The 25,342-nt window shown below is 35.0% G+C and overlaps 1 protein-coding gene across 5 annotated transcripts in view; it reads right to left on the minus strand.

Moving 5' to 3' along the window:
- The window catches only part of CEP170 (centrosomal protein 170), a 106,137-nt gene that overhangs the window by 60,028 nt on the left and 20,767 nt on the right, over nt 1-25,342 (minus strand). For all 5 annotated transcript variants that reach the window (XM_074863240.1, XM_074863239.1, XM_074863237.1 and 2 more), the window contains exons 2-7: nt 21,351-21,496; nt 15,172-15,261; nt 9,504-9,585; nt 8,826-8,881; nt 8,553-8,715; nt 6,387-6,521 (exon numbers count right to left, since the gene is read on the minus strand). In XM_074863240.1, the coding sequence (XP_074719341.1) occupies nt 6,387-6,521; nt 8,553-8,715; nt 8,826-8,881; nt 9,504-9,585; nt 15,172-15,261; nt 21,351-21,455 (631 nt within the window). In that variant the 5' untranslated portion in view covers nt 21,456-21,496. The remainder of the gene's footprint in view (nt 1-6,386; nt 6,522-8,552; nt 8,716-8,825; nt 8,882-9,503; nt 9,586-15,171; nt 15,262-21,350; nt 21,497-25,342) is intronic.

The following is a 25,342-nucleotide window of genomic DNA, read 5'->3' on the forward strand; positions in this document are numbered from 1 at the left end:
ACATTGTCACTGAACAGGAAAATAATCCACCAGGGAGACAATTCATATGTACCTTATTTTTTTTCACTACGGTTCTATTCAGAGGTTCAAGTCTACAATTTCATGCAATTCCTGTAACCAGTAATTAATCAAGATACAGTGTTCAGTGCTCCTTCACAAGATAACTGGCTAATACAGTATGTTTTGAGAAATATTTCTACTCTTGGGCCAGGCAATTGCAATCTACTGGCCACACAATAAACAGTATTTTTTAGTAAATAATATAATAACTCATTCATCACCATCTTTCAAAAATTATATGATTGTAGCCAAACTGCATCAGATGTATGATAGGCTTAGGATGAGGGGATCTATAACCCTGGCTTGTCAGCATTGATGGACAACTTCATAAAAAAATCTTCCCTGTGAAACTCGCCTGAACCAAATTTAACACTTGAAATCAACTGTTTATACTATAATGATACGCATAGCATTTGATTCTAATATTTTTGCTTAACCAGATTCTACAGTATGGTTTGAATCTAAATTATGACAATGAGTTTAATCAAAAGAAGTGACAAACTGATGTAAATTTTTCTAAACTAGAAAAATTCTTAGAAATGATATAACAAAAAAATACCTGAAGTACAAAGTTAATTTTGATTACTTAAAAATCCTATTTTCAGCCTGAAGTACTTGCAATTTTAGAATAAATACATCAGAATTGATTAGACTAAGGAATTGAAAACAATGAGGAAACAAAAAATTAATACAGATCCTGATCTGAACTACGCTTCAGAACTTTTCACCCAAATTCTAAATGGAAGTCCTTACAGCTTTCTAAATATTACAAACAGTGATCTATAAAATAGCCTTACCTTTGAAATCCTATTATAAAAAGTCATCTGCCAAGATGAAGGAAATTATATATCAGACTAAATAGAGATATCTTTGAGGGAAAACCCTCAAGCAAATGCTGAAGATAGTGGTCATCACAGCTCTATAATTTTTAAACTGAACAAGCATAGTATCTGTACAGCAAAAAAGGCAATTGTGTGGAATTGAAAGCATGTTTTGGGAAAACGAGGTGACAGGTTGTGAACTGGAATCTCTTCAGGGACTGAAGAGATTTCTCGCTGGCAAGAGTAAAAAGGAAAGGGGCAGAAAGAGAACCAGGGTATCTGTAAAGAAGGAGCTCTCATTCTGCAAAGGTCTAGAGCTACAAAAGACAACTGTGCAACAGTTTCTACAAGGCAAGTAAGGAAGCAGTAACTAGCTGCTACACAGGTGTGAGACAATGAAATAATGAGTCTAGGAGAGGCTAAGAGGGAAACCATGTAATATCTGGGAAATCATAGACTTAACCAAATGTAGATTCAGGGAGATTCTTTACTAGAATAACCTCAGAGATGATCATCAGAAAAGCAACATTCACTTTGTGACATTAGCAGAATTGATTGCACTTTCTAGGACTTAGAACTTTTTGGTTTTTATAAGTTTTATTCCTTAAGTTACAGACACACACAGTCAGATTCTTAAAATTCTACTTGCCAACTTGGACAAGAAATGTCATAGGTGTTCTGTGCTATCCAACACAAGCTATCAGATATGCAAGAAATTGGCTGTGTATATAAATATATTATCATCTGCAATGATAGAACGAAACCTCAGAAAATATTTTGCAGTCCAGATTTTTTCAAAATGTTGGTTTTTTTCTGCCTTAAAAATACAATTTTCAGAATAAAACTTGTAAAAGAAAATAATCTGGCATTTACAAAGCACTTCTTGAAAAAACGTCTTAAACCTGAAGCAAAATATTTATTTGCAGAAGGTATAAGAAGCAGCCAAAATATTGTATTTACACAATACCTCAAAATATTTTTTATATATTAGCCTTATATTTGGTACTGTGCAATGATATGTTTAATGAAAAGAAGCTGATGTTAGTGCTTTCAAATGCTTAACAGAATTTCTTTTTTTCCTTTCTCTCTATCTTACTACTTTTTATTTCTCACTTACCTTTTAGGTTCTTTTTTTGCTTTATGTCTGAGGCATATATTTCATTTGTTATTTAAAGACAACATTGCAAAAAATACATCTAATGATTCACCTAGTATTAAATAAGATTATCTTTGTCTTTTAATGTTGTCATAACCTGTCTTACGAAACAAGATCAAAATTGCACTCTTTAAACAAAAATATAAAATAGTATTGTACAGAAATCCCCACCTCTCATAATAAATCATTTAACTGCATGCTTTAAAGGAGTTAAAGTGAAAAAAGTGCAAAACTAATCTTACTTAAATATATTGCCATGATGGCGCTAAAAAGTTTTGTAAGCTCTCTGTGACATACTGTGCACATTTGCTGCCATAGCTTTGCAAAGCAAGCCTTAGATACACAGCACTTGCACGTATTCCAGGCCAAAACTCAGCAAAATTCTAGAACAAACTTCTAGGAACTTTAATGTTAATACTAATGATTAAACATGTATGTGTAATCTCCTACACATACTGATTACACTGGTATTTCTATAATAACTGTCAGCCTGCTTTACCTTAAAATGATGCTGTTTCTTAAACATAAGGAACGTTTAATCTGATATAGTTACACAATGCTGGAACTAAAAAATACTTCATGCCAAATGGAAAAAAATCACTTCAGATTCTTAAACCCTGTTTAAAAATTGACTTCTGTCTTTTCTCTGATTTCTGGTAAAGGCAGTAAAGATGTGAAATTCTACAACTACTTTTGAGATCAGCGGAGAATGCCTGTTTTGCTTTTCCAGGAAGTGAGAGTGTAACACATGGCAACAATAATAATTACACACCTGGTAAACTTGCCAATAACATGTAAGTTTAATGGCTGCAGCATAGATAAAATCACACCATAGGCGTACATGCAACTGTTCATTTTAATACGGACTAGTAGATCTACAGATCACTAAATAAGAGCAACGTTCATGTCTGAAAAAAGCAGAATGGTTTTTTTCTTTTTAAAGTTTTCCAGGCTATTCCATTCTGTTTGCAAATAATTTCCATTAGTGAGTTTCCATTGCGATAGAAAGACAGTAACATTGAAATAATCTTATTAACTTGAGACTGTAAAGACTAATTGTCCGTAGTTGGCTTAGCACAAACAAATCTCCCAACTCAATCTCCTCATTAAACCTTGCCCCATCTGTTATAATTCATGCCTTCTTTTCTATTCACTGAATAATCATGTACCAAATCATTAAAGCATGATTAATTTTTTGAAATGATATCAGGCTTTATCAGTTTGTTACTGAACAAAAAGTTTAAGAACTTACATACACAAAATCACCTGTAATGTACTTACTTTTAGGCAGTTTATATTAAGAAGCATGTTCCAAATCGGTGTTTTAAATACTTCATACAATTTAGCCCATGAAAGAAGAAATAACTGCATCAATCTTGAACGTTTTTATTGAAGCTGATTTTTATTTAAAAAAATATCCAAACATGATAGTCATGTGAAGTTTCCAATTTCCTTTCATTAAAGTGTTTCTTTATATTGATTTCAAATCATCATATTCACCTATGTTATAAAACCTAAGCGCATGAAGAAAATACATACTAACTTCTTGAAAATTAACTTGATTTTCATGGAATGTAATTGTAGGCCAAATTGTAGGCTTGTTTTTATTTTATAATTGTATGAAAACATCAGGATATTTTTTTGCACACTTCTACACAGACATAGGTAATGTTCTGAGATTGAGGAAATGTGTCCATAGAGGCAAATGTCAACTCTTATCTGGTCTGTCTTTTCAGGCTCTCTGCCAACACTACTACAAAACATCTACAACAATCAAAAAACAGACTAGTAAAACATACAACTACTGTTTACTCAGAGATTAAGTGATCAGGATAAATAAATTACTTGTCTATACAAGCGATTTAGTTTCACATCTTCCCAAATTAAATTGTTTTACAAAAATGTCAGGTTTTGGGTTTTTTCCCAGCAGTGTTTTCCTATAACATTTCACATGAGCTTTTGTTTAGTATGTGCTTATTCAAACTGAATTCCGCTCATCTTTCAGTATAAGGAAATAGAAGCTATTCCTATACCCTACTTAGATTAATTCTATTCACAGGATATAAATTCATGATTAAACAACATAAACAAAAGGAATTTCTAAAATATGTTGTACATTTTTTAAAAAAGAAATTATGTATTTGCCAAGAAGGCTCCAGGCTCAAATTTTATTTTTATTTATAGCATATATATATGGAAAACAAACAAAATCAGTTAACGCTGTAGAAGATATTAGTCTATTCATCATTTACCTTACGGTGACTTCACTAAGGAAAAGCATGTCAAAAAATATTCATTCCCATTACTGAAGTTGTGTCTCGAACAAACTTATTTTTGACTACTACTGAAGTTGGAATTTTAATTTTCTTTGAACTCAGGAACTAAGACAGAAGCACTGATCACTTGCTGAAAAATCTCTTGATAAAATAAATACAAGAGCATGTAAACCATTTGATGAACTATAGCTTCTGAAAAAGCAATTAAAAATTATAAAAAATAAGAATAGGCATGCTACTAAATAGAAGCTGGAATCTTGTGTCATACCTTGTTAATAGCATGACATCAAAACCACAGTTTTCAGGATACTACTTTTTAATAATCCTATATTTAATGAGGGCAAATAACAGTGCATATTTTTTAAATTTAGACACTATAGATCGATACATGTGAGCATAAAAAGCTTGATGAATTCTTATTTTTGTCATATTAGTTTGCTACAGACATTGGCATCTAAACAATTAAACCACAGATACTAGAGACATTACCATCCCTGTTTTGGCATATAGAGCAAGATACAGAGCCACACGTTTCATAGCCGATAGTTAATGCTTTCTGTAATCTGGAAAGCACTGAGAATCCTGTGGCTAGCAAGTTTATCAATGGCATGACTCAAAGGCAAGGACTTAACTCTTTTTCTTTGTAACTGTTATACACGCTTTTCCTTGTTGTTGAGAAAAATGGAAGCAGAACAACATCTAACAGTCATTGTATCTCATTATTATTGCCATTAGGAATAAAATTTGTATTCCTTAGGAATGCTTTAAAATGTTTGAAGAACATATTTCTAGACAAGATTTGAACTGTAGAGCTATAGATTACTAATGCAGGATAGTAAATCTGCAGTTAAAAAGCCAAGTTAAAAAGGAGCACACAATAGCCATACTCTACTCATGCTGCATACAGTAAGGAAGTTTTTCAACAAAAAACCAACCAAATAAGAAAGTGTTCTGTAACTGTACTGCATTATGATGCAGTTCTTTCATATGAGACAAAGTTGCTTAAGTTGTACAAAAACTGTCACTAATTTAAATGTTTTCACCTGATTTCTTTCTACTAGTCCAAATTTAAAGGGACTTACTTTACTGAGTCATGACAACCTTAGACTAATATGAATAAGGTTATGAAAGGCTATGACAAAAAGTTAACTCCAAAGACATTGACTTTATTACACTGAAGTGTTAGTTTAGTTGATTTTACATGTTTTTAGAGTTTACTCCAATTCCTGCAAAATAGGATTCAGATAACCAAGGCAACTACTATTACAGGAAGAGAGAAATTCCCACTTCAGTTAAAGTACTTTAAAAAAATGCAAACTTAAAACTGTTGGGCCTTAAACGCATGTCTAAACAGCTAAACAAACATGGTTGAATTTTGTCCTATCTTAAGTAAGTTTTAAGGTTATTGTCTTTATTATAATAGCAGTCACTTTATATGCCTGATGATAGATTTGGAAGCCTAATTATAGACACTGAGATTTAAGTTTTGGCAATATATACTATGTATAGACAAGCCAACTAAAAAAAAAAATATCTGTATTATGGGGAAAGAAACATTACCAGTTTAACTTTAGACTATGCAAATCTTTACTGCAGGAACCATGAAATGCAATTCCCACTAATGTAGCATTATTGAATTACAGGAGAAAATGTTAGCATAGATCACCTTATACAGCTGAAAGTCAAATACAAAAATAATACAGCACCATTTATTTCAGAAATTGTTTTGATAATATATCCCTATGCAATCTCTAATTTCAAGCATATAAAATGACAGATATGGATTAAATTGATAAATAAGACACTGGTTCAAGTAATATTATTTTCTATATTTATTGATAACAAATTATGTTATATACTAGAAAACTGATACAGTATATGTGAAATTGCTCTCTGGAAATGCATAGTTTCTCACAGAATAAATTTTTTAAACTAACTAATTTTAATAGGCTTTCATCTATGCAAACTGTCTATGAAACTTCCAAACATTAACATTTGTTTAGTTCCCTAGTTAAGAATACCTGCACTTCACTAAAGAGAAAAAAACCCACGAAAATAAGACAACAAACTTACCTGAAGCCCCCGTCTCATGCATTTTTTCTTCATGTTTGCTATCTGGCTTACAACCACTTTTTTCATCAGCTTCATCATCACCCCACCAGGCTGGCTGCCCATACAGAGGTGTTCCACGAGGCATGGCAGAAAGATCTATAAAGTCAGCCCAAAGCAGAGGAAATTATTTTTCTTCTTAGTTGTGATATTTAGGTTAAAATAACATGAAGAGTGAGTTGTTTGCTGGGATCGTTTCTCCTGGAAGCTGAAGTGAATTGGTGGCATGCATTTGCCTAAATACAAAATAAACTTGGAGGCCGGATAACTGATCTGGGTTCTAATTATAAAAGCTTACTAATGACTTGATCAAAACTTTTGGCACAAATGATTATGCAAAGGCAGCTGACATCTCTTATTGTTACCCTGATGTATCTGTAAACATTATTTTCTGCTTTTAGTTTGAAGTCATCAGCATAGCAGAACATTCCTAAAAGCTGTCTGTTGCTATTTCTGTGAGAAGATTCTCACTTTTATCCACATTGACCTTTCAATGAAATCTGAACTCACTGCATGAAAAACTGATCAAATTTTGCAATGTTGCCAAGGTTCCAAATTGCTGACAGCTACTACAGAGTGCTAAAAGCTACCTTGTGTAAAACATTACTGGGCACAACCATTTTAAAATTTTTTTCTTAAAAAAGGTAATAGTTACAATACAATTTAAAATGTTATTTCTTATATAGGATGTATATAGATGATTAAACACATTTAAATGTAAAGATTAAATAAAAAAGAAAAAATATAATTAAGATTTCTACCTTGACGATAAAGTGACTGGATTAGTTTTGATCTGATCTCTTGAAAAATACTTCACCCTACTGAGATTTAGCTATTCTACTATCATATAGACGTTCTGAAGATACTTTAAACAGTCTTTATATAAAATAACATGATCTGTTCAAATCCAGCTTAGTAGAATGTCTGTTACTTTGCCCATCATGAATTTCAACATTTTTATTCAATGTTTTATTCACTGCCATTCCAAAGATGATACATAATTTCATCGCCATGCCAGAAGTGTCAATATGATTTGAAGATACTAAGTACTTCTTTTTTTAAACAGCATTACACTTCAGTCAATACTGAAGTGTTTTTAAAAACTGATGCTTGTGCATTGAATTAGAAATAGTAAACAGCTATGCATATATACAGCAACAGTGAGAGAATCAATCCCCAAAAAGCTTCTAAGACTTGCACTCAAATATAAATCCCTATCACTAACTTTGTTATTTTTAGAAAAGTGAAAAGAAAAATGGAGATGAGGATAAAAAAACCTGCTAGTTTATGAAAATTTAAGAGGACCCAAACGCTGAAAAGCCATATTGAATGGGAAGACTGAAGTAATGGATAGGCTTTATGTACCCTTAAAAGGATGCTAGATCAGTCAACAAAACAAACAGGTTAATTACTTATACCACATAATCCTAGACGTGGGGAAGAGAACTCTTTGAAGTGTGTCTTCCAGAAGAACAGATTAAACCTAAACAAAACTGTACAGCCTTGACCTAAGGAGTCAGACCAAGCCAGCTCCATATTAAGGAAACAACAATACCCAATTCCTTTCTCACCACCATGACAGATTACATAAATATGAAAGATGATGTAGAAACAAGACCAAAGCTAGTTTCTACAAATTTTTAAACCACAATAGAACACTTAGGCTCTATCCTGATGCATCTAACAACGAATGCTAGTATCTATAAAACAAACCAACAAAACTCCCACCTGATTAAAAATAAATTTAAAAAAAAAAAAAAAAGAAAAAAAAAAAAAAAAGAACATCTGACAATGGTGGTGGTAAAAAGTACAAACTGTTCCTGGACAAACGCTTTCAGTTAAAGAACAAAAAATAGCACTTTCCTGCCACAAATACTGAAAGTTTGTGATTTTGGGAAAGAGAAACGCAAAATCTGATAAATGCTGATTAAATGTCCTTTTACAAGTTTTCTTAACATGTGGATCCTACAGTACAAAAGGCAGAAATTCAGTTCTGAAAGTAATTAATTACACAGTTTAAAGTTTCACATGTGGAGTTTTTATTATCTTCAGAATTTCACAAGCATCCTACCAAAGTGAATGAACACCCTTTCCAAGTTTTTGTGCTTCTGCAGCAAAAATGAACCTTACCCACTGATTTCTCTTCAGTTTTCAGCGCTTCTGTAGTTTTGTGGTGCACTTCAGCTGTGGAGTCTGTTACCTTGGACTCTGAGCATTTGGAGCTTGTTTGCTTCGATCCATCTGTCTCTGAAGATTTTTGGGATAACTGGAGCTGGCTTGTGAATTTTTCATGCTACATGACATTAAATAGAGGAAAAAACACCCTCAAAGAGTGGAAAAAACCCCTATGTTACCAATAACTATACAATGACAGAAGACCATCTAGGAACTGCATGTTGTTACCTTAAGTGCTTCTTCAGGGACTCTCATCTCTCCCCTGACAACAGTAAAAAGATTATTATGTAGGAAATGCTAAGGAAAATTCTGGAAAGGTTTCTCAATTCACAAGAGGATTTTACAGACAAGCAACAGCTCTGCAGCCTATTCTGCCATTGGAATGGTGACACTTCTACAAATGTGTCACTGTTAGGACTAGCATGTACAATCATATTCAACAAAGCAAATGCACAGTGCAATTATTTACTATTTGTAAATAGAACATTGAGTAGATATGTTGTAATAATACAAGTTTTCTCTTTTTTTTTTCCCCCCATTTGGTGGTTTGCTGAATAATTACTTGTAATCTTCTCTACTTGTATAGAAACTCAGATGATAGAAATATTTGTGTATCTGCCTCAAAGAAATGTTCCTTAGTAACATGGAAGTTACACATTCCAATGAAATTGTAATTGGAAGTTGAAGTTTCTTGCAGTGAAAAACAATGAAATGTACTTTATCAATAGTTCTGACCAAGGTACAGTATGTTTAAACCTGCCATTTTCTCTAATATAGGCATTTTTGTAGTAATGAAATAAATATTTCAAAGTTGATTCTCAAATAGTATGAGAACCCTTCATTTAACACAACCATGCTTTTAACAAGAAAAGCGTGTCCTGATACTGTCCATTTTTATGACAAGGATATCATATCCAAATCTCAATTTGTCTTCTAACTTCAGAGTGATGTATGTCTGTTCTGGAATCCTCACATCATTCACAAATGTCTAGAGAAATAAATGAGGACAGAAAGAGATACTGGTAAATTCCAAAATAATAAAATGACAAATCACTTAAATAATTTTATAAGGAAGTTTACAGCACTGAAAATTTTCTACTGGTGATTCACTGGGGAATTAAACTATAAGCTCAAATTGCCACCTGCTTCACAAAATATTTCAAAAGAAAGCTTAAACACCAGTTGCTAACCAGGCTGCTGACATCAACACTGGCTTTGAAAAGTTTCTTACAAGTTTAATCTTGTTAGCAATATTTACTGAATTGATTATTAATGTTCCCTCAAATTAGCACTTCCACTCATTATTTTTCTTGTACTTTGCTTTTTCAATCCCAATTAGCTGTCGGAATTGATTTATCATCACATTTGTACAGCATTTAACATTGAATGTAAGAGTTCTGAGGTGGCTTATCATTTCTGAATGTTGTCAAAGGACTTAAAGGAAAAATGGACAAAGTTAGTGCATCCAAGTAACTCCAAATAGCAGTAATAAAGAATCCAATACATTGTGACTGTTGAAAGAGTAGGTGTAACAACATTTGTAAGCAGAAATAACATTATTATACCAGCTAGCAGCAAAGTGAAGAAAATTCCATAGGCTTGACAATACCTTTAGAAAACTCAGGTACTGTACAATAAGTAATCCTCTCCTCCCTGAAATCACCATTGGAAACATAGTTGGAGAAATCACACAGGCTTTCGGTGATTTGGAGAACAATTTCTGTACCTGAAAGTTTGCCCAATTTCACCAGCCATATCTGTTGGCTGTTAAGAGGCAGTACAGATTACCAATCACTCCAATTTCAAGGTCCAGATTAAACCTAACAGCAAAAACCAACAAGGAATTTGCAAAAACATGATGGTATAAATTTCAAGAGAACACCTGAGATATATACAAAGACTAATTACAGAGGCAGCAAGAAGGAAAAATAATACACGTTCAAGTCAAAATGGTGTCAGAGATGTAATTTGGAAGAGTTGGAAAACAATTTAACCTCTCTGAGAAAAAAAATAAATAGGGTTTGAAGTTAGGATTATTTAAGCCCTAAAGAAAATTCTAGAAAGTCACCTACATAAAATTCTAAAACAGACACAAGCCCTTGTAAGAACCAGGGGGGGAAAAAAAGTTTATTCCTTCATTGGAACTGATCTCCATCTTTAAAGACTGATTTACAGTCTTAGGAAGGTAGGCTGTCAATGTCAAGCAAACTGCCCAGGCTATTAACATCAGCAAGACTTGAAGGTGCATGTGATGACTTCAGCTACCAGAAACCAAGGATGGTAACACACTGCGGTAGGAGTGGGTGTCAGAGGCAGAGTGTGTTCTTCTTACAACTTGCCCTTTTGCTGTTGGAGGGGATGCTTAAACCTACAGATAGAGACTTCTCCCAGAACCTGCCACCTCCCAATGATAGCTCTCAAACTGACCCTTCTGCTCATCCTGAGTCATACCACTGCTCTTAGAACTCTCCAAATTAGGCTGAATCTCCAACTATGAAAGTGAATTGTTTCTTAAACTGAAATTTGTTACCTTCAGAGAAAACTGTATATTGTGTCAGCATCTTCTGAATTCAGTGATAGAGAAATAAAAAAGGGTGAAGACATGTTTTGTCTAGCAGAATAGAATATTAAGCTCTCAATTACAAAAACTAGAGATCAGGCCGCAGAATAAAAAGAAAACAGTAAATTTAACTCTACATCATATTTAAGACACTTTCAGAGCTACAGATCCTTGAAGAATCTTTCTACAGTGTGAGCTGACAAAAAACTTCTGCACAGCATCTTGCCTTAAACTACTCCTCAAGGCTCAATTCAAATCTGCATTAAGAAGCTACAATTTACACTCTAATTCATCTCACCTATATTCTCCCCTGGCTTTCTTGAAATCTTTCCTATCCTTTTACCTGAAAAGAATGCAACATCTGGACTTACAAGAATGTAGCATCTTCCTTGTAAGAAATATGAATAATCAGCTATATGTGAAAAGTCTCTTGTTCCTTGGTGTTACTTCCTTCATCTTCTTTCAAAATACAAAATGAAGCCTTAATTTAGGGCAAATTCAAGGCAAATAAAATATTTATAGATTAGCTGGTATGAGACTTGCATTATTTAAGAATTATTTATCAGTTGTATATTTTCTCATACCTTAATAAATTTATAGTTTCTTGCTCATTTTTACTTATCATAACAACTACATGTTAATACTACAGATAGGAGATTAAATCCAGGGTGCCTTTCTGAAACACATTTACTATTGGTTTATGCCAGTTTTGGGGACTCAGAATATTGCAATACCACAGGATCATCCTGCTTCTAACTTAAGAATTCTACAACAACATGTACATGTTTCTAAGGAATGCAGTAGCTGAAATGCCATTTTTTAAGCACTTTGAAGTTAGGGCTACATGCACAAAAATAATAAACTTGAATAATTAAGTAAGCCAAGAATCTGAATCTTTATGCTTCTGTTGTTCATCTAAATCTAGTATTAGATGAAGTCTGGAAAGACAGAAACAATGTCCTTCCCCAAATCAGGAAAGGGATCTTCTGTTTTATTTTCTTTTTCTAAATGAAAATTATGTTTATTTCATTACTTAAAAAATTGCTTACCAACTTCGTAGAAACTATCTTCCATGAGAAATAAGAGTTCAAGGTACAACTATTTACTGGTTTGTAAGCATGAAACTTTGAGTGGTGTTTAATGCATATTTATTCCACTTTAACACTGGGAGAGTTCAGAGCAAAAACCATGTGAAGAATACCCTCAAGGCAGCCTGAATATTAGTGAATCAACAAAATTGATCAACAAAAACATGCCTTGCAGACATGTGTGTATATATATATATATATGTACATTTTCATTTTTCCTCCAAGGTCAGAGTTCTGAAATTCATGTGCATGCAGTATACTCAACCCAGAGAACTCTGAAGACAGTGTGTGCAGTCTACAGACATGCTCATAACTGAATTGATGGCATACAAGAACCAAGCCTTAGTTGCTTTGCCACTGGAGTTTTAAAATCCCACCCCAGGCTTTGGGATGCAAGACAAAGCTAGCTTGAAAAAGCTTGTTACTATATAAATAAAAAATTGTTTTCTCCCTTTAAGTCACTCTATACACATTTTTATATATTCCCAGGATTTCCAAAGGTTTATTATTCAAATAGTGAGAGTCAACTCTCTTTAAGCCTTCATAAAGTTTGCTGAGCATTTTGCAATCCATTCCTAAAACAATCTGAAAGGACTTCACTATCCTGTAAGTATCCCTGAGAAGAATATTATTCAACAGGACCATGGATGTTTGACAATTTTCTTGGTATGCTTTTGATGTCACAATTCAAAGGAGAAAATACAGTTGAATTCTATTGATACTGGTGAAATAAAACTTTATATTGTGTAAATCTGACTAAAATTTACTTTTGCTTTATTCTCAAATTTAGATGTACGATGTCCAGGATGAAGACTGCTGTAACTGTTTCACTGAACTTAGTGTGAATCAACCACACAGATAAGAATATTCAGGCATTAGGGCATCAGGTGCAATTACAGTTCATCTCATAAAATTATTTGGAGCTCAAAAAAACAAAAGCCCCATGTATTGGCAGTAGCCATCTCCCCTTAAACTCGAATTATTTTGAGTGGTTGAAGTGCATTACACCAAGAATGGAGTCATCCTGTATACTAAGAAAAGTCTGTATCTGTTCTCCAAAGAAATGGGACTAACTGGGGAGACCTAAAATAAATGTTTGCTCTCGATGAAGCAAGCAAAATAAGAACAGGTAGAAGCTGATGAAGCACTAAAAGAGGAACTTGGCTCTTAGGGTGGTGTTCTCAGTGGAAACAGCAGCTAGACTAGAAGAATTATTGCCTAGTTAGTAGTTCACCGCATAGTACAGAGCCACTGCATATATTGTTCTGCCACACAATTAAGCACAGTGTTAGAAAATTATGTGTGTCTTCTTTCAACCTGAAACCAGCTAGGTAGAGGTATGCAAGAAAAGCATAGTTGGAAAGAGATAGTAAAGGAAGCACTGCAAAGACAAAGAGCAAGGACTGAACTTCTAGGACTTAATATTCCTTGTCCCAAAACTGTGGGAAGAAAGAGTTCCTTTGATGTCTCTGGGTAAACAGCTATAGAGCAACTGAATCAGAATGAATCAGATCAAGCAAAGCAAATAACTGAAAGCTCTTTATCAGAGGCAAAGAAACGAGTCGAATGAAGGCCTCTTAACATATATTTTTATTAAACTCATTTTGTGACAAGGCAATGAAAATCCGAAGGTATACCTATTGACTATGGAAGTAACATAGAATTAGGGAATAAAATCAAATGGCTCAGCAAATAATTACTATGCGCTGAATTCATTTTTGATCACTGCCTTGAAGCAGTGCACTGACTTTCAAAATACAGAGGTATACTAAATATTTAAGGAGTAAAGTTTTTATATATCTACAAATGTTCAAAGGATATAACCCTTCAGGTTTTACTGGTTTCATATAGAATTGAGACTGACTCTTTGGAAGGCTGTTAGTTACCTTAAAATACAGAAAAGCTAACAGAGAAAAATGAATAGGATTTTTATTTTGAAATGTACTTCAAAATCAAACACCGAAACCTAAATCAATGCTAACAGGCAGTAACTTGAGATGTCTTCATCTTCTATTTTTTTAAGCATTTGACAAAGACAAAGCTATTCACTACCACTAGCTTTCTAAATATTCATTCAAATAAGCAATCACAGATGAACTCTCACTGTATTCTGTACATATCCATGACACAGCCAAACATTTAAAGTTATATAAAATAACAACCATGACTAGTGTGTATAAACAGCTCATAAAGAAGTATTTAAAGGGCTAAAAAAATGTGACAGTTACTAAGTGTTCAATAATCTATTATAATATGCAAAACTTTTATAAAAGGTGAAGCTTACCCAGAATATTTTATATGTAATTCCTAAATGTCATATGAAACTTTATTTTGCTCATAACTTTGCATTTTTCTTGTATTAGTTTGTAATAACTTGACACACATTAGTCAGACATTTTGACAAAAAGCACACTGAAAAACTAAATGCAAATATAGAATGTTATGTAGGTTTACATACAACATGGTTATTGCATACTTAATTCTTTTTTCATACATGAAGTACAGTTTAACATTCTTTTCTGTCTGAAAAAAGGAGAAAAAAAGAATAGTGTATGAAATAAAAATCCATTTAACCAGGTATGAGAGATTGAAATACCTTTTTTTTTTTTTACAATATAACTGAGATTTTTTTTTTCCTACATGTCTGAAATACAGAAGAATATATTCCTTTTTATTCTTCTGAGTTTTTTCCTACTGGCAAGGCCCTCTTATTAATAGAATTTACTGCAGCCCTTTAAATAACATGCAGTGGAAAACCCTCGCAAAAACTACATTTTCCTTTTGAATGTTCCCCCGTTTCCAATTTTGCATGAAAAAGATATTAATGTACACTTGTTAAGTCATACTCTGTTTGCTCAAAAACCCCCTTAAATCAAGCAAACATACAACAGATATGGCAACTTATCCATTTCTGATGTTAACTTACCCCATTCAAGCTGCCCAAATCCTTCACCAAATGTACATCCGTAGAGGCATCATAGTTAAGCACAGCATGTTGCTTGTCCACACTTCGTGACTAAAATGTATTAAAAAATTATATAAAATAAGGTATTTCAAAAACAGATCAAGATAGCATTAATGGATATTTCTTAAAGTAGCGTGATTATTTTCTTTCTATTTATCACATTTATTCAAATTATATAAAAAAGTTACTCCTGCATATGAAAAAACTCAATCCCTAACCATATCTAACTCCAGCCCCGGATGCCCATATGCTCACAGCAGAATCTTAAAGTTAATTCAGAAGAATATTTTCTTAATGTTTTCCCAAATGCAATTGTAAGTCAGATCCAGCTATATCTTATCCAAATTTATTTTTTTCAGTTCACCATATTATCACTGACGTTTAATCTAACATCATCAACTTCACTTTTCTCTCTCTCTCTCTCTCCTTAACTACATGCATCTTTCAGAGGATGAGTCTGTGATATTGCTGTTCCCTCTGAAACATGCTGTTTCCTGTCATGCATCAGTAAATACTCTATTATGTTGCATGGGAATCTTACCTTAGTATACAAGCATTCAAATTGTTTTTCCTTGATCTCAATTTCCTAAACAAATTAGCTATAGCCTCTTCACTAAATGTCTGAGCAGTTCCTGAATTACTATTCCCGTCAGTTCTGACTGTCTTTATCAGTCCTTCCTTAAGCACTTCACATTTCACATCTAAATGCTAACCCATAGATCAGGAACAAACCTTGTTACTACCTCCTCTGAGAACACCACTTCCCTAACAGCTAAGTCCCTCTCTTAGCACTTGCCCATGGCCAAGTGTTTGCAGCCTGAAGTGCTGACTGCAAGCAAGGAAGAAGTGGGGCTGCATGTACGCTTCCTTCACATGTGCATGTGGTCAGCACCTCGAAATCTAGAAAAGTTCCCAACCAGATGGAGCCCACAGCTCATCTTCCCCAGCTGTGCAGGATTGATCTCAGTCTGCTTCCTGGTAATTTTGCTAGTGCAGTGTCCTGACATGATTGCACAGCAGTAAATTTCTTCCAACAGCATTCTTTCCAGTTTCAGGTTTGTATCTTCTATCCTTGCTACTCACCTCATTGTTCAGGGCTATATAGCACTGAAAATGGTAACTTTCTGTCTGAGACATCTGTACTTATTTCTGTACCAACTCACAGTCTGCCATTTCTAGGAGTCCTAGGTCATCAAGTGCATTAGCCAGTTCAAGGCATCAGAACATGCAATCACGACTAAGGAAATGCCTTCTCTTCTCAGAATCCCATTTATCATCTCACTCCTCCTCCCTTTCTTGAGACTTGCTTCTTTTCAATTTACTTCCTTATTCTTCCTTTCCATGCCATCTTTTGACTGATTTGCTTTCTCCTCAAAGGAGTGAAATCAGTCCTCTTCTGCTTATACTTATTATTTTACTTTTAGACTTTTCATTTGAGCCAATTTGCTCTGCAGTCTTGAGGGGTATAGAAGGGGGGCCAGGATATAAAGGGGGAGGGGAGAATTAAGGAAGTGACAGACAAATGAAAAAGGCCCATACTAATAAAAGCTGCAGTAGTATACTACATCAGTTAACTGTTCTTAATGGTAGATGAAGATATAGCAGGGTAGTTCACTTCCCACTGACTTAGTAACCATTCCTCAAGTGAAAACAAGCTATCTCAATAAAAACAAATTCACTGATGTGGGTGTTCTGCTGAGCCTACAATGTCAAGCAGAGATTACACTTTTCCACACTCAAGTGATACAACAATGCAGACACAAGAATTACCCTATCTTTACTTAGGGTATGGGAAAAATTTCTGAACTTCTTTCAATTATGTTATTCAAATACATATTGTATTAGTAATCAATTATTATCTTTATGTGCTATAGAATCACAGAATTGTCTAGGTTGGAAAAGACCTTGAAGATCATCCAGTCCAACCAGCAACCCAACATTAACAGTTCCCAACTACACCATATCCCTCAGCGCTAAGTTGACCTGACTCTTAAACACCTCCACGGATGGGGACTCCACCACCTCCCTGGGCAGCCCATTCCAATGCCTAACAACCTGTTCTGTAAAGAAATGCTTCCTAATATCCAGTCTAAACCGTCCTGGCGCAACTTGAGGCCATTACCTCTTGTTCTATCCCTGTCCTTGCTGGGCACGCTATTTCTGATGCAAGCCAGGATACCATTGGCCTTCTTGGCCATCCTATCCTATCAAAAATAAGTTAAAATGGAAAGGTTGTGAAAAGATCCTTAAAGCTTCATGATATTTTGTCACATCTTCTGAAATGGTAAGAATAATTACTCAAGTCTGTGACTTTTAGAGAAACACCTGAAATTCTGCAGAACTTTAAAGTCCTCCTCAGGCTCAGATTACTTGCATATAGGTGGACGCATTTTTTATTCATTGCAGATGATCTTTACAGCTGCAAAGACTGCAAATCTTTCAAATGCCATTTTTCCTTCTGATTTGGTATTGCAGCTTTTCATTCAAATTTGAGTACTATCAAAATTACTTTTTATAAGACTGTGGTGCCCTGGCTGGCAGCTAAGCACCACACAGCTGCTCACTCACTCCCCCCTGCCCCAATCGGATGGGAGAACAGAAGAGGAAGAGCAAAAGCAAGAAAACTCATGGGTTGAGTTAAAGATAGTTTAAGCAGTGAAGGAAAGAGGAAGAAGAAAGAAGAAATAAAACAAATCAAGCGATGCAGAGGCAATCACTCACCGCCTCCCACAAGCAGACCAATGCCCAGCCAGTCTTTGAGCAGTGGTTACCTTCCCCAAAGCCCCTGCCCTCAGTTTTTATGGCCGAGCAGGACATTATATAGCACGGAATATCCCTTTGGTGAGTTTGGGTCACCTGTCCTGGTTGTGTTCCCTCTCAACTTCTTGTGCACCCCTATAGTCACATGTGTGTAGGAGCAGGATGAGAGAGAATGCCTTGAAACTGTGCACACACTGTTCAGCGATAGCTAAAATATTGGTGTGTTATCAACAGTGTTTTTGTCACAAATCCAAAACATAGTGTCATAAGGGCTTCTACAAAGAAAATTTAACTCCAACCCAGATGACCCAGTACAAAGATTTATACATGACTGTAGAAATAATAAAAATCACAGAATAACTGTACTAAGAGTTGTATGAATATAAAGAAGAAAACTCCATCCTCAGTTAAAATAAATTTGTAACTGGCATTATTTTAGACAAAGACTCTTCAATCCAATCCAGACTACTAAGAAAATGTTCAGAATACAGAAAATAAGAGTATTCTTCTTTGGAAATAATCTTGATACTATGAATAATGTAGATTTCTTTATCTTGGAGATTATTTTCCCATCAAGATTCAACAAGTTTTCTAAACAATGGTGAAAGAAGGAGAAAATGTGGTATCTATCCACAAGCAGTATTGGAGCAGATAGCTAAATACCAAGACTGCGCACTATGTTTGAGCATATTTACAAAATTACACATTTAAAGCAAATCTGTATTCCCAGACATGAACAAAACCTCTTAGAAGAACAGTCTTAAGTACAGTTCTGAGGTCTAATTCTATCAAGCATGCATCAGAGTTGAAATGCTTTTTAATAAGGCTTTTATAACATGTTTTCTGTCCAGAGATTATGAATAAAAGCATTAAATTCTGCTTTCTTTATCATGCATTGTCCACATGCTTTGCAGTAAGAGAACAACCAAGTTGTCGGGTGGAAAGGAAGGTCCTACACAAAGAGCTATACATACAGAACAAGAACACATTATTAGCTTCTCTTTTGGTGGGTTCCTCCCCCTGAAGCAGTATGAGATGTTACAGTCATGCTGGCATGTAGACCTAACATAGCAGCAGGCTAAAGAGAATACTTTTTGAAAACCACCAGGCCCTGTGATACTTTTTACTACCTCTGAAGTCAATGCACAACAAATAACATTTATAAATGACTGGAATCTATTCACAATATTAATCAAAGAGACAGCTACTTTTGAAGGTGATGATGACTTGAAGTTTTGGAACACAAAATAATAAATGCTTGAGTATTCAGCTTCACTCTAAGGACTGATCAACCAACGGAGAGCAGAGGGCACAGGGGAGAGAGAAGGAAGAAAAGGCTCCCTTATTCAGAGAAAACAACCCGTTACAACTTAGTGGTAAAATAAAAGCATGTATTTATTATAATGTTCTGGGCAGGAACCAATGGGGTGGGGTTTTTTGGTTGCATTTTTTTTGTTGTTTTGGGTGTTGGGGAGGTTTTGTGTTTGTTTCAGCTTTTTTTAATAGTTCCCACATAATTCAACAAGACATGATACTGCCTGTCTTTAAAGTGAAATTAAAGGGTATTTTCAACTACTTTCTAATAGGACAAAGTACTTCCATCACCAATAAAACTTTTGGATGCCTTCAGAGGTTGACAGCCAAATGGAGTTTACTAGAGATATTACATTCTGAGTAAGACACATAAATTTCTAGGCACTTCAATTTCAAGTGAGATTAACGGCCACATACGCAACTCTTGTGAACAAAAATCCAAAAGAAAATATTTTATTGAATGGTAGGAAGGGTTGAGAATATTAGTTTTGAAGTTCAATCTTCTTAAGAGCTCTACAGTAAACAAAGACAAGAATTCAAGAAGAAACTCCCAAAATCTTAGCATTAACCATTCAAAAATTATATATACTAGAAAGAACTAGCTCAGATGACCACAGCTTTGATAGGGCAAAGTGCATGCAGTGTGGCTACCTAACAATACAGTTACACATCTCTAAGAGTTCCAGGGAGTGATCTGCAAAGTTGAGGAAGCTACTGAAGTATCAAACTGTTTTGACTAAGACTTGTATTTTTCAGTCATTCAACTTCCTCAGAGATAGAGAAATTTGAGATCTGGACAGGCTGGAGCGATGGGCTAAGGCCAACTGTATAAGTTTCAATAAGGCCAAATGCCAGGTGCTGCACTTGGGCCACAACAACCCCCAGCAGTGCTACAGGCTTGGGGAGGAGTGGCTGGAGAGCTGCCAGTCAGAGAGGGACCTGGGGGTGTTGATTGACAGCCTGCTGAACAGGAGCCAGCAGTGTGCCCAGGTGGCCAAGAAAGCCAATGGCATCCTGGCCTGTATCAGAAATAGCGTGTCCAGCAAGGACAGGGAAGTGATCTTACCCCTATACTTGGTACTGGTGAGGCCACACCTCAATTACTGTGTTCAGTTTTGGGCCCCTCACTACAAAAAGGACATTGAATTACTCGAGCGTGTCCAGAGAAGGGCAACGAAGCTGGTGAAGGGTCTGGAGCACAGGTCGTACAAGGAGCGGCTGAGGGAACTGGGGTTGTTTAGTCTGGAGAAGAGGAGGCTGAGGGGAGACCTCATCGCCCTCTACAACTGCCTGAAAGGAGGTTGCAGAGAGCTGGGGATGAGTCTCTTTAACCAAGTAACAAGTGATAGGACAAGAGGGAATGGCCTCAAGTTGCGCCAGGAAGGTTTAGACTGGATATTAGGAAGCATTTCTTTACAGAACAGGTTGTTAGGCGTTGGAATGGGCTGCCCAGGGAGGTGGTGGAGTCCCCATCCCTGGAGGTGTTTAAGAGTAGGGTCGACATAGTGCTGAGGGATATGGTGTAGTTGGGAACTGTCAGTGCCAAGTTAACAGTTGGACTGGATGATCTTCAAGGTCCTTTCCAACCTAGATGATGCTTTGATTCTGTGATTCTGTGAAATACTCTTCTGTACTAATGTCATTTGCCTTTGTACAATAAAATCAGGACATGAGGATAGTTATATCAAGTCATGTGACTAAATTAGATTACAAGTTGCAGAAAAAAGAAATCTCTTTTCAAAAGCATCCAGCGCACTTAGCATTATCACATTTTATGGAGCACACAGTCTACTTGGTTTACTGATCATATTGCAAATTTTATTTCATCTTCTATTCTAGCATTCGATATGTGATTTACATGAAGAAAATGCGGTCCTCTGCACTTCGACAGTAACTGTATGACTGATGGCAATATATTTAAACTAACTTTTTTCTATGAGCACAAAAGATTAATCAAAACAATCGCTCCCTCAGTATCTGGGGAATTTAATTTTCAAAAGGAATACAAAACTGGTGCATTAAGTTCACAATTTGAGCAGTTGCACATGGAAGGCTGATGCAATTACCTGTAACATCAGCTCACAGTCATCTCTTCCAACAAAAATCATTTCTCGTGGCAGCCTGTGGCGGGTGCCTCCACTGCTCACCAAAAACCAGGATGTTAAGCTCATTTTCTGCTTAGCTGATAAATCCTTGGCAAAGCTACGTCATCCTGCAACAAGAAAGAGAGAGAGACAGAGAAATTCATTTTAGTTATTTTTAGCTACAGTTACTGCTCAGCAAACACCGTGAGCAGAATACAAAAAGCCTCTGAAAATACAGCACTCTCAATAGCATATACTGAACCCAGCAATCACAGGAAGTGACAGGCTCCAGATTTACACAGTCTGAGGCTCTGCTTCATGCAACGAGGCAAATGTAATTGAAGGTGAGCTTCTTCAAAATGAACAAGCAGCTAGTTCATGCCAAAGTCATACATCAAGTTGTCAGAAAGCTTTTAACACTTGACCGCTTATTATCGAGATAATTGCTACATTAACGCTTCGCTATCACAACGTTCAATAAACAAACATGGCAAATGTTCACAGAATACAGCAAGTAACTTGCATATGTGTCATTACATTTTCCTACGAAAAAGAACTACCTCACTTGGTTTTAAGCTCAGGTCCTCTGTACAGCACTAAGTGAAAGCTTAAATTAAAGGAAGTTTTGCTTCTTATTTAACCTTAGATTTTTGCAATAAAACTTGTATCTTGGAAATTTAGGAGTGTACCTTTAGAAATGTAAACAAAGAAGAGCAAAATGAACAATTTAGAAGTTATTTGTAAGTAATAAAACTGAAAGTAGTATTCCTACAAAACTTAAATTTTCCAATAAACAACATGACATATTACATACACAGAAAAAAAACCACAGCTATTTAAAATGTCATAAAATACAAAAGAAAACAAAACCTGAAAACTGGATACAATCTTTTACGGAAAACTTCTTCACATAATATGGCCTACTTGAAACTGGACAAAAATATGATTAAAAGCACTCTCCAGAGTAATTCAATGGTTGATCCTTGGAAAAGCCTTCAAGAAGTATTCTAAATCTCTCTAAGAAAAAAGCAAGACAATGCAGTCATTTAATTCATTCATTACCACTCTGTATTCACTAAAAGAGAAGCTAAAGAAAATAAAAAGCAACCAGTCTGCATTCCTCTCAGTACCAAATAGTGGCCATTTCTCTTCTCTTTTATTTTATGTCATTTAGTGAAATTATGCAAGGGTAGCAAATGTAGTCTTGAGAATAATCTGCATAATAACCAGAATGCACGTAAGCACTGCCCCATTAGACAAACTACAATCAAGAAGAGACACCACAAATGATGAAAACTTATAAAGAGGACTGAGTCAAAACTGCATCTGAAAATGACAGAATAGACCTTTACAAAACAGTAAGTCAAAAGCATACCATGGCAGGTGCTAAAATGAACCAACAGAGCTGTCAACCCAGTTGAAAAAAAATAATGTAATTCAAATGGAAGAAATTAGAAAGATTTAACGTGCTAAAGATTTACTTAATGAAAAAGTAAATATGTATCGCAACAAAGTGATACCTACAGTAGGATTACTTTTCCACAGCTGTGTCACAACACATTCATCAATTGAAACTTATGTCCACTTAATGTTCTCCAACATCTCCAGCTTCTCTATTATATTCATAGAAAATATGAACATTACAAATTACATCTACAATAATAACTTGCTGAAATCAAATTTAGACATCTATTTACCAAATAAGTGTTTTAGTACTTCAGACATTTTATTCAGCACCTTTGAAGGAAATGAACATTTGTGTTTTTAATTTAACCTAGTTTAAAACTAGAAGATAAACTAGGTCAATCAAATGACATTTTTCCATGCCTTTTAAGAAAGGAAAAGTAAGTATCAAAAAGGGCTAGCCTAGGTTCCAGCTTTTAACAAGTAAATTAAATGGATGTTTGACAGCAAGCATGCTGTTCAGTATCAAAGCTCCTCATTCTGTTTATATTTTCCTGCCTTTTAAATCTCCCATCTGCTTATCATAACAACATTTACTCCATTTGGCCTTCCTGCTCTAATTGGAAATTCATATGAAAACCTCCAAGAGGATATAAGCTATTACAAAAAGTTCTTAGTCAAAGACTATGTTTTAGTTTACATAGGCAGACTGTCAATAAAGGAGAAAAACTATTTTTATTTATAAAACAGACAAGTAGGTCAACAACTAGAGCTAGAAAACAACCCCAAAACTCCAGATCTCCCACAAATGATAAAGCCTGACAACAAACAGATTAAATTAAGCTATCTGAAATAATTTTAAAAAACCCATATTGTACAGAGCAATCATTGCCACAAAGCTTGGCAGCACATTTGTAGTTAAAAGCCCATCACCATTTCTATCAAACTTAATAATGTTGTTCTTTTCAAACAGTGCTATCTCAACTGCGACGAATCACCAACCTAGATACATATTTTATTTTAGAATATTCTTTAGAATAAACCAATGCCTTTGATCAAAGCTATGCTGAAATTCTGCATAGCAAAACTGGCTGAAAACAGGATAGAGTAGCAACAGTTACTTAATATGAGAACAAAAAAGTGCATTAAAAATTTGACATGAAACTGCACACTAATTAGTTATATGAACAGCATACGGACAATTAGATTGCATCCTGAAAACTTCATGAAAGCTAACAATATTTTTAATACACTGCTGTGTTAAGTACTCTGGCTGTGGTGTTCTGATCAATACAGGGATGAAAGATTGTTCATTGTCTAGGAGATACCAAATTAAATTACTATATGGCAGGTGAAAAATCATCAGAAGTGGCTCTTTACACAGTGTAAATTTAAGTCATGATAATCCTTGCAATGAAATATTATGGATACTAAAAGGTTACACTGGGTTCAAAAAGCAATAAGCATTCACGGAAGAAAAAATTATCACGCGTGTTAACTGCAATGACCCCACTTATAGCTTAGGAACTGCGTGCGCTGTGCATTTTGAGAGGCTTGGAGCATGCTCTAGTGAGGTTTCACTTGCTGTTGTCCTACTTAATAACTTCTCTTCCTTACCTAGCCGAAGAGGATACTGGCCCAGATGGATCTGTCCTACTCCAGCACAGACTACGTTTTTTAAATGAAGTATTTACTGAAAATATTATGATTTCAACTCTAGAAAAAGGAATTTTAAACACTTTATTGAAGCATTTTGTTTTATTAGTCTTTTCTAATATGGCAGTTTTGTATTGTAGTCTTTAAAGAAACTAGTGAACATTATTAAGACTTGAACATTCAAAGCAATACTTTCTAGATACCCGGAAGTCTGTTGCTGAGACATCTATTGCAACTGCAAAATATTTCCTTGTCTGTAGAAGAAACAGCATTTTATGGTGAAGGACTATGAATTCCAAAAGGCAGTAACCAGTGTGTAAGAATGAACACATGGGTAATAAGCCATTTGAAACAGATGATGCAGCAACAGGGAAACTGGCTGCATCATCCCTGTAAACATAATTCAGTCCTGAGAACTAAAGCCCTGCATTATGTAGCCAAAAGATGGGTGTAACCAATCTCAAGTACATCTAGAGAAATACTGCCAAGATTGCAGTTCTGATACAGTAATGTTATTGTAAGAAAAAATCCTTAATAATCTCACATTTGAGCAATCTACAGTCTACATTTTTCTATCTGCCTGTAACTTAAAACAGCCAACTGTTTCCTGCAACTAAACTGTGAGTACTGAGACGCTGATCCTACAGAGAAACAAAAAGCTATGTTTAAAATTGAAACTAAAGGTAATATATGCCTGAAATTGACTTTTAAGCACCTCAGCCATCCGTATTAAGACTGAAAATAGTATAATTTTAATGGTACACAATTAACCTATTACGGTACAACAGATTTTATTTAAGAATATTTTAAAATAACATTTAAAAAAAACCCTGCATCAAGCTGAGACACAGACCTGACAAAGCTGGAAGCCCTATGTTGCCCGTTAGTTGCCCTTTTAAGTTCCTGTTTCCAGC

Source organism: Strix uralensis, chromosome 3, assembly GCF_047716275.1.
Source record: "Strix uralensis isolate ZFMK-TIS-50842 chromosome 3, bStrUra1, whole genome shotgun sequence".
Taxonomy (NCBI): Eukaryota; Metazoa; Chordata; class Aves; order Strigiformes; family Strigidae; genus Strix; species Strix uralensis.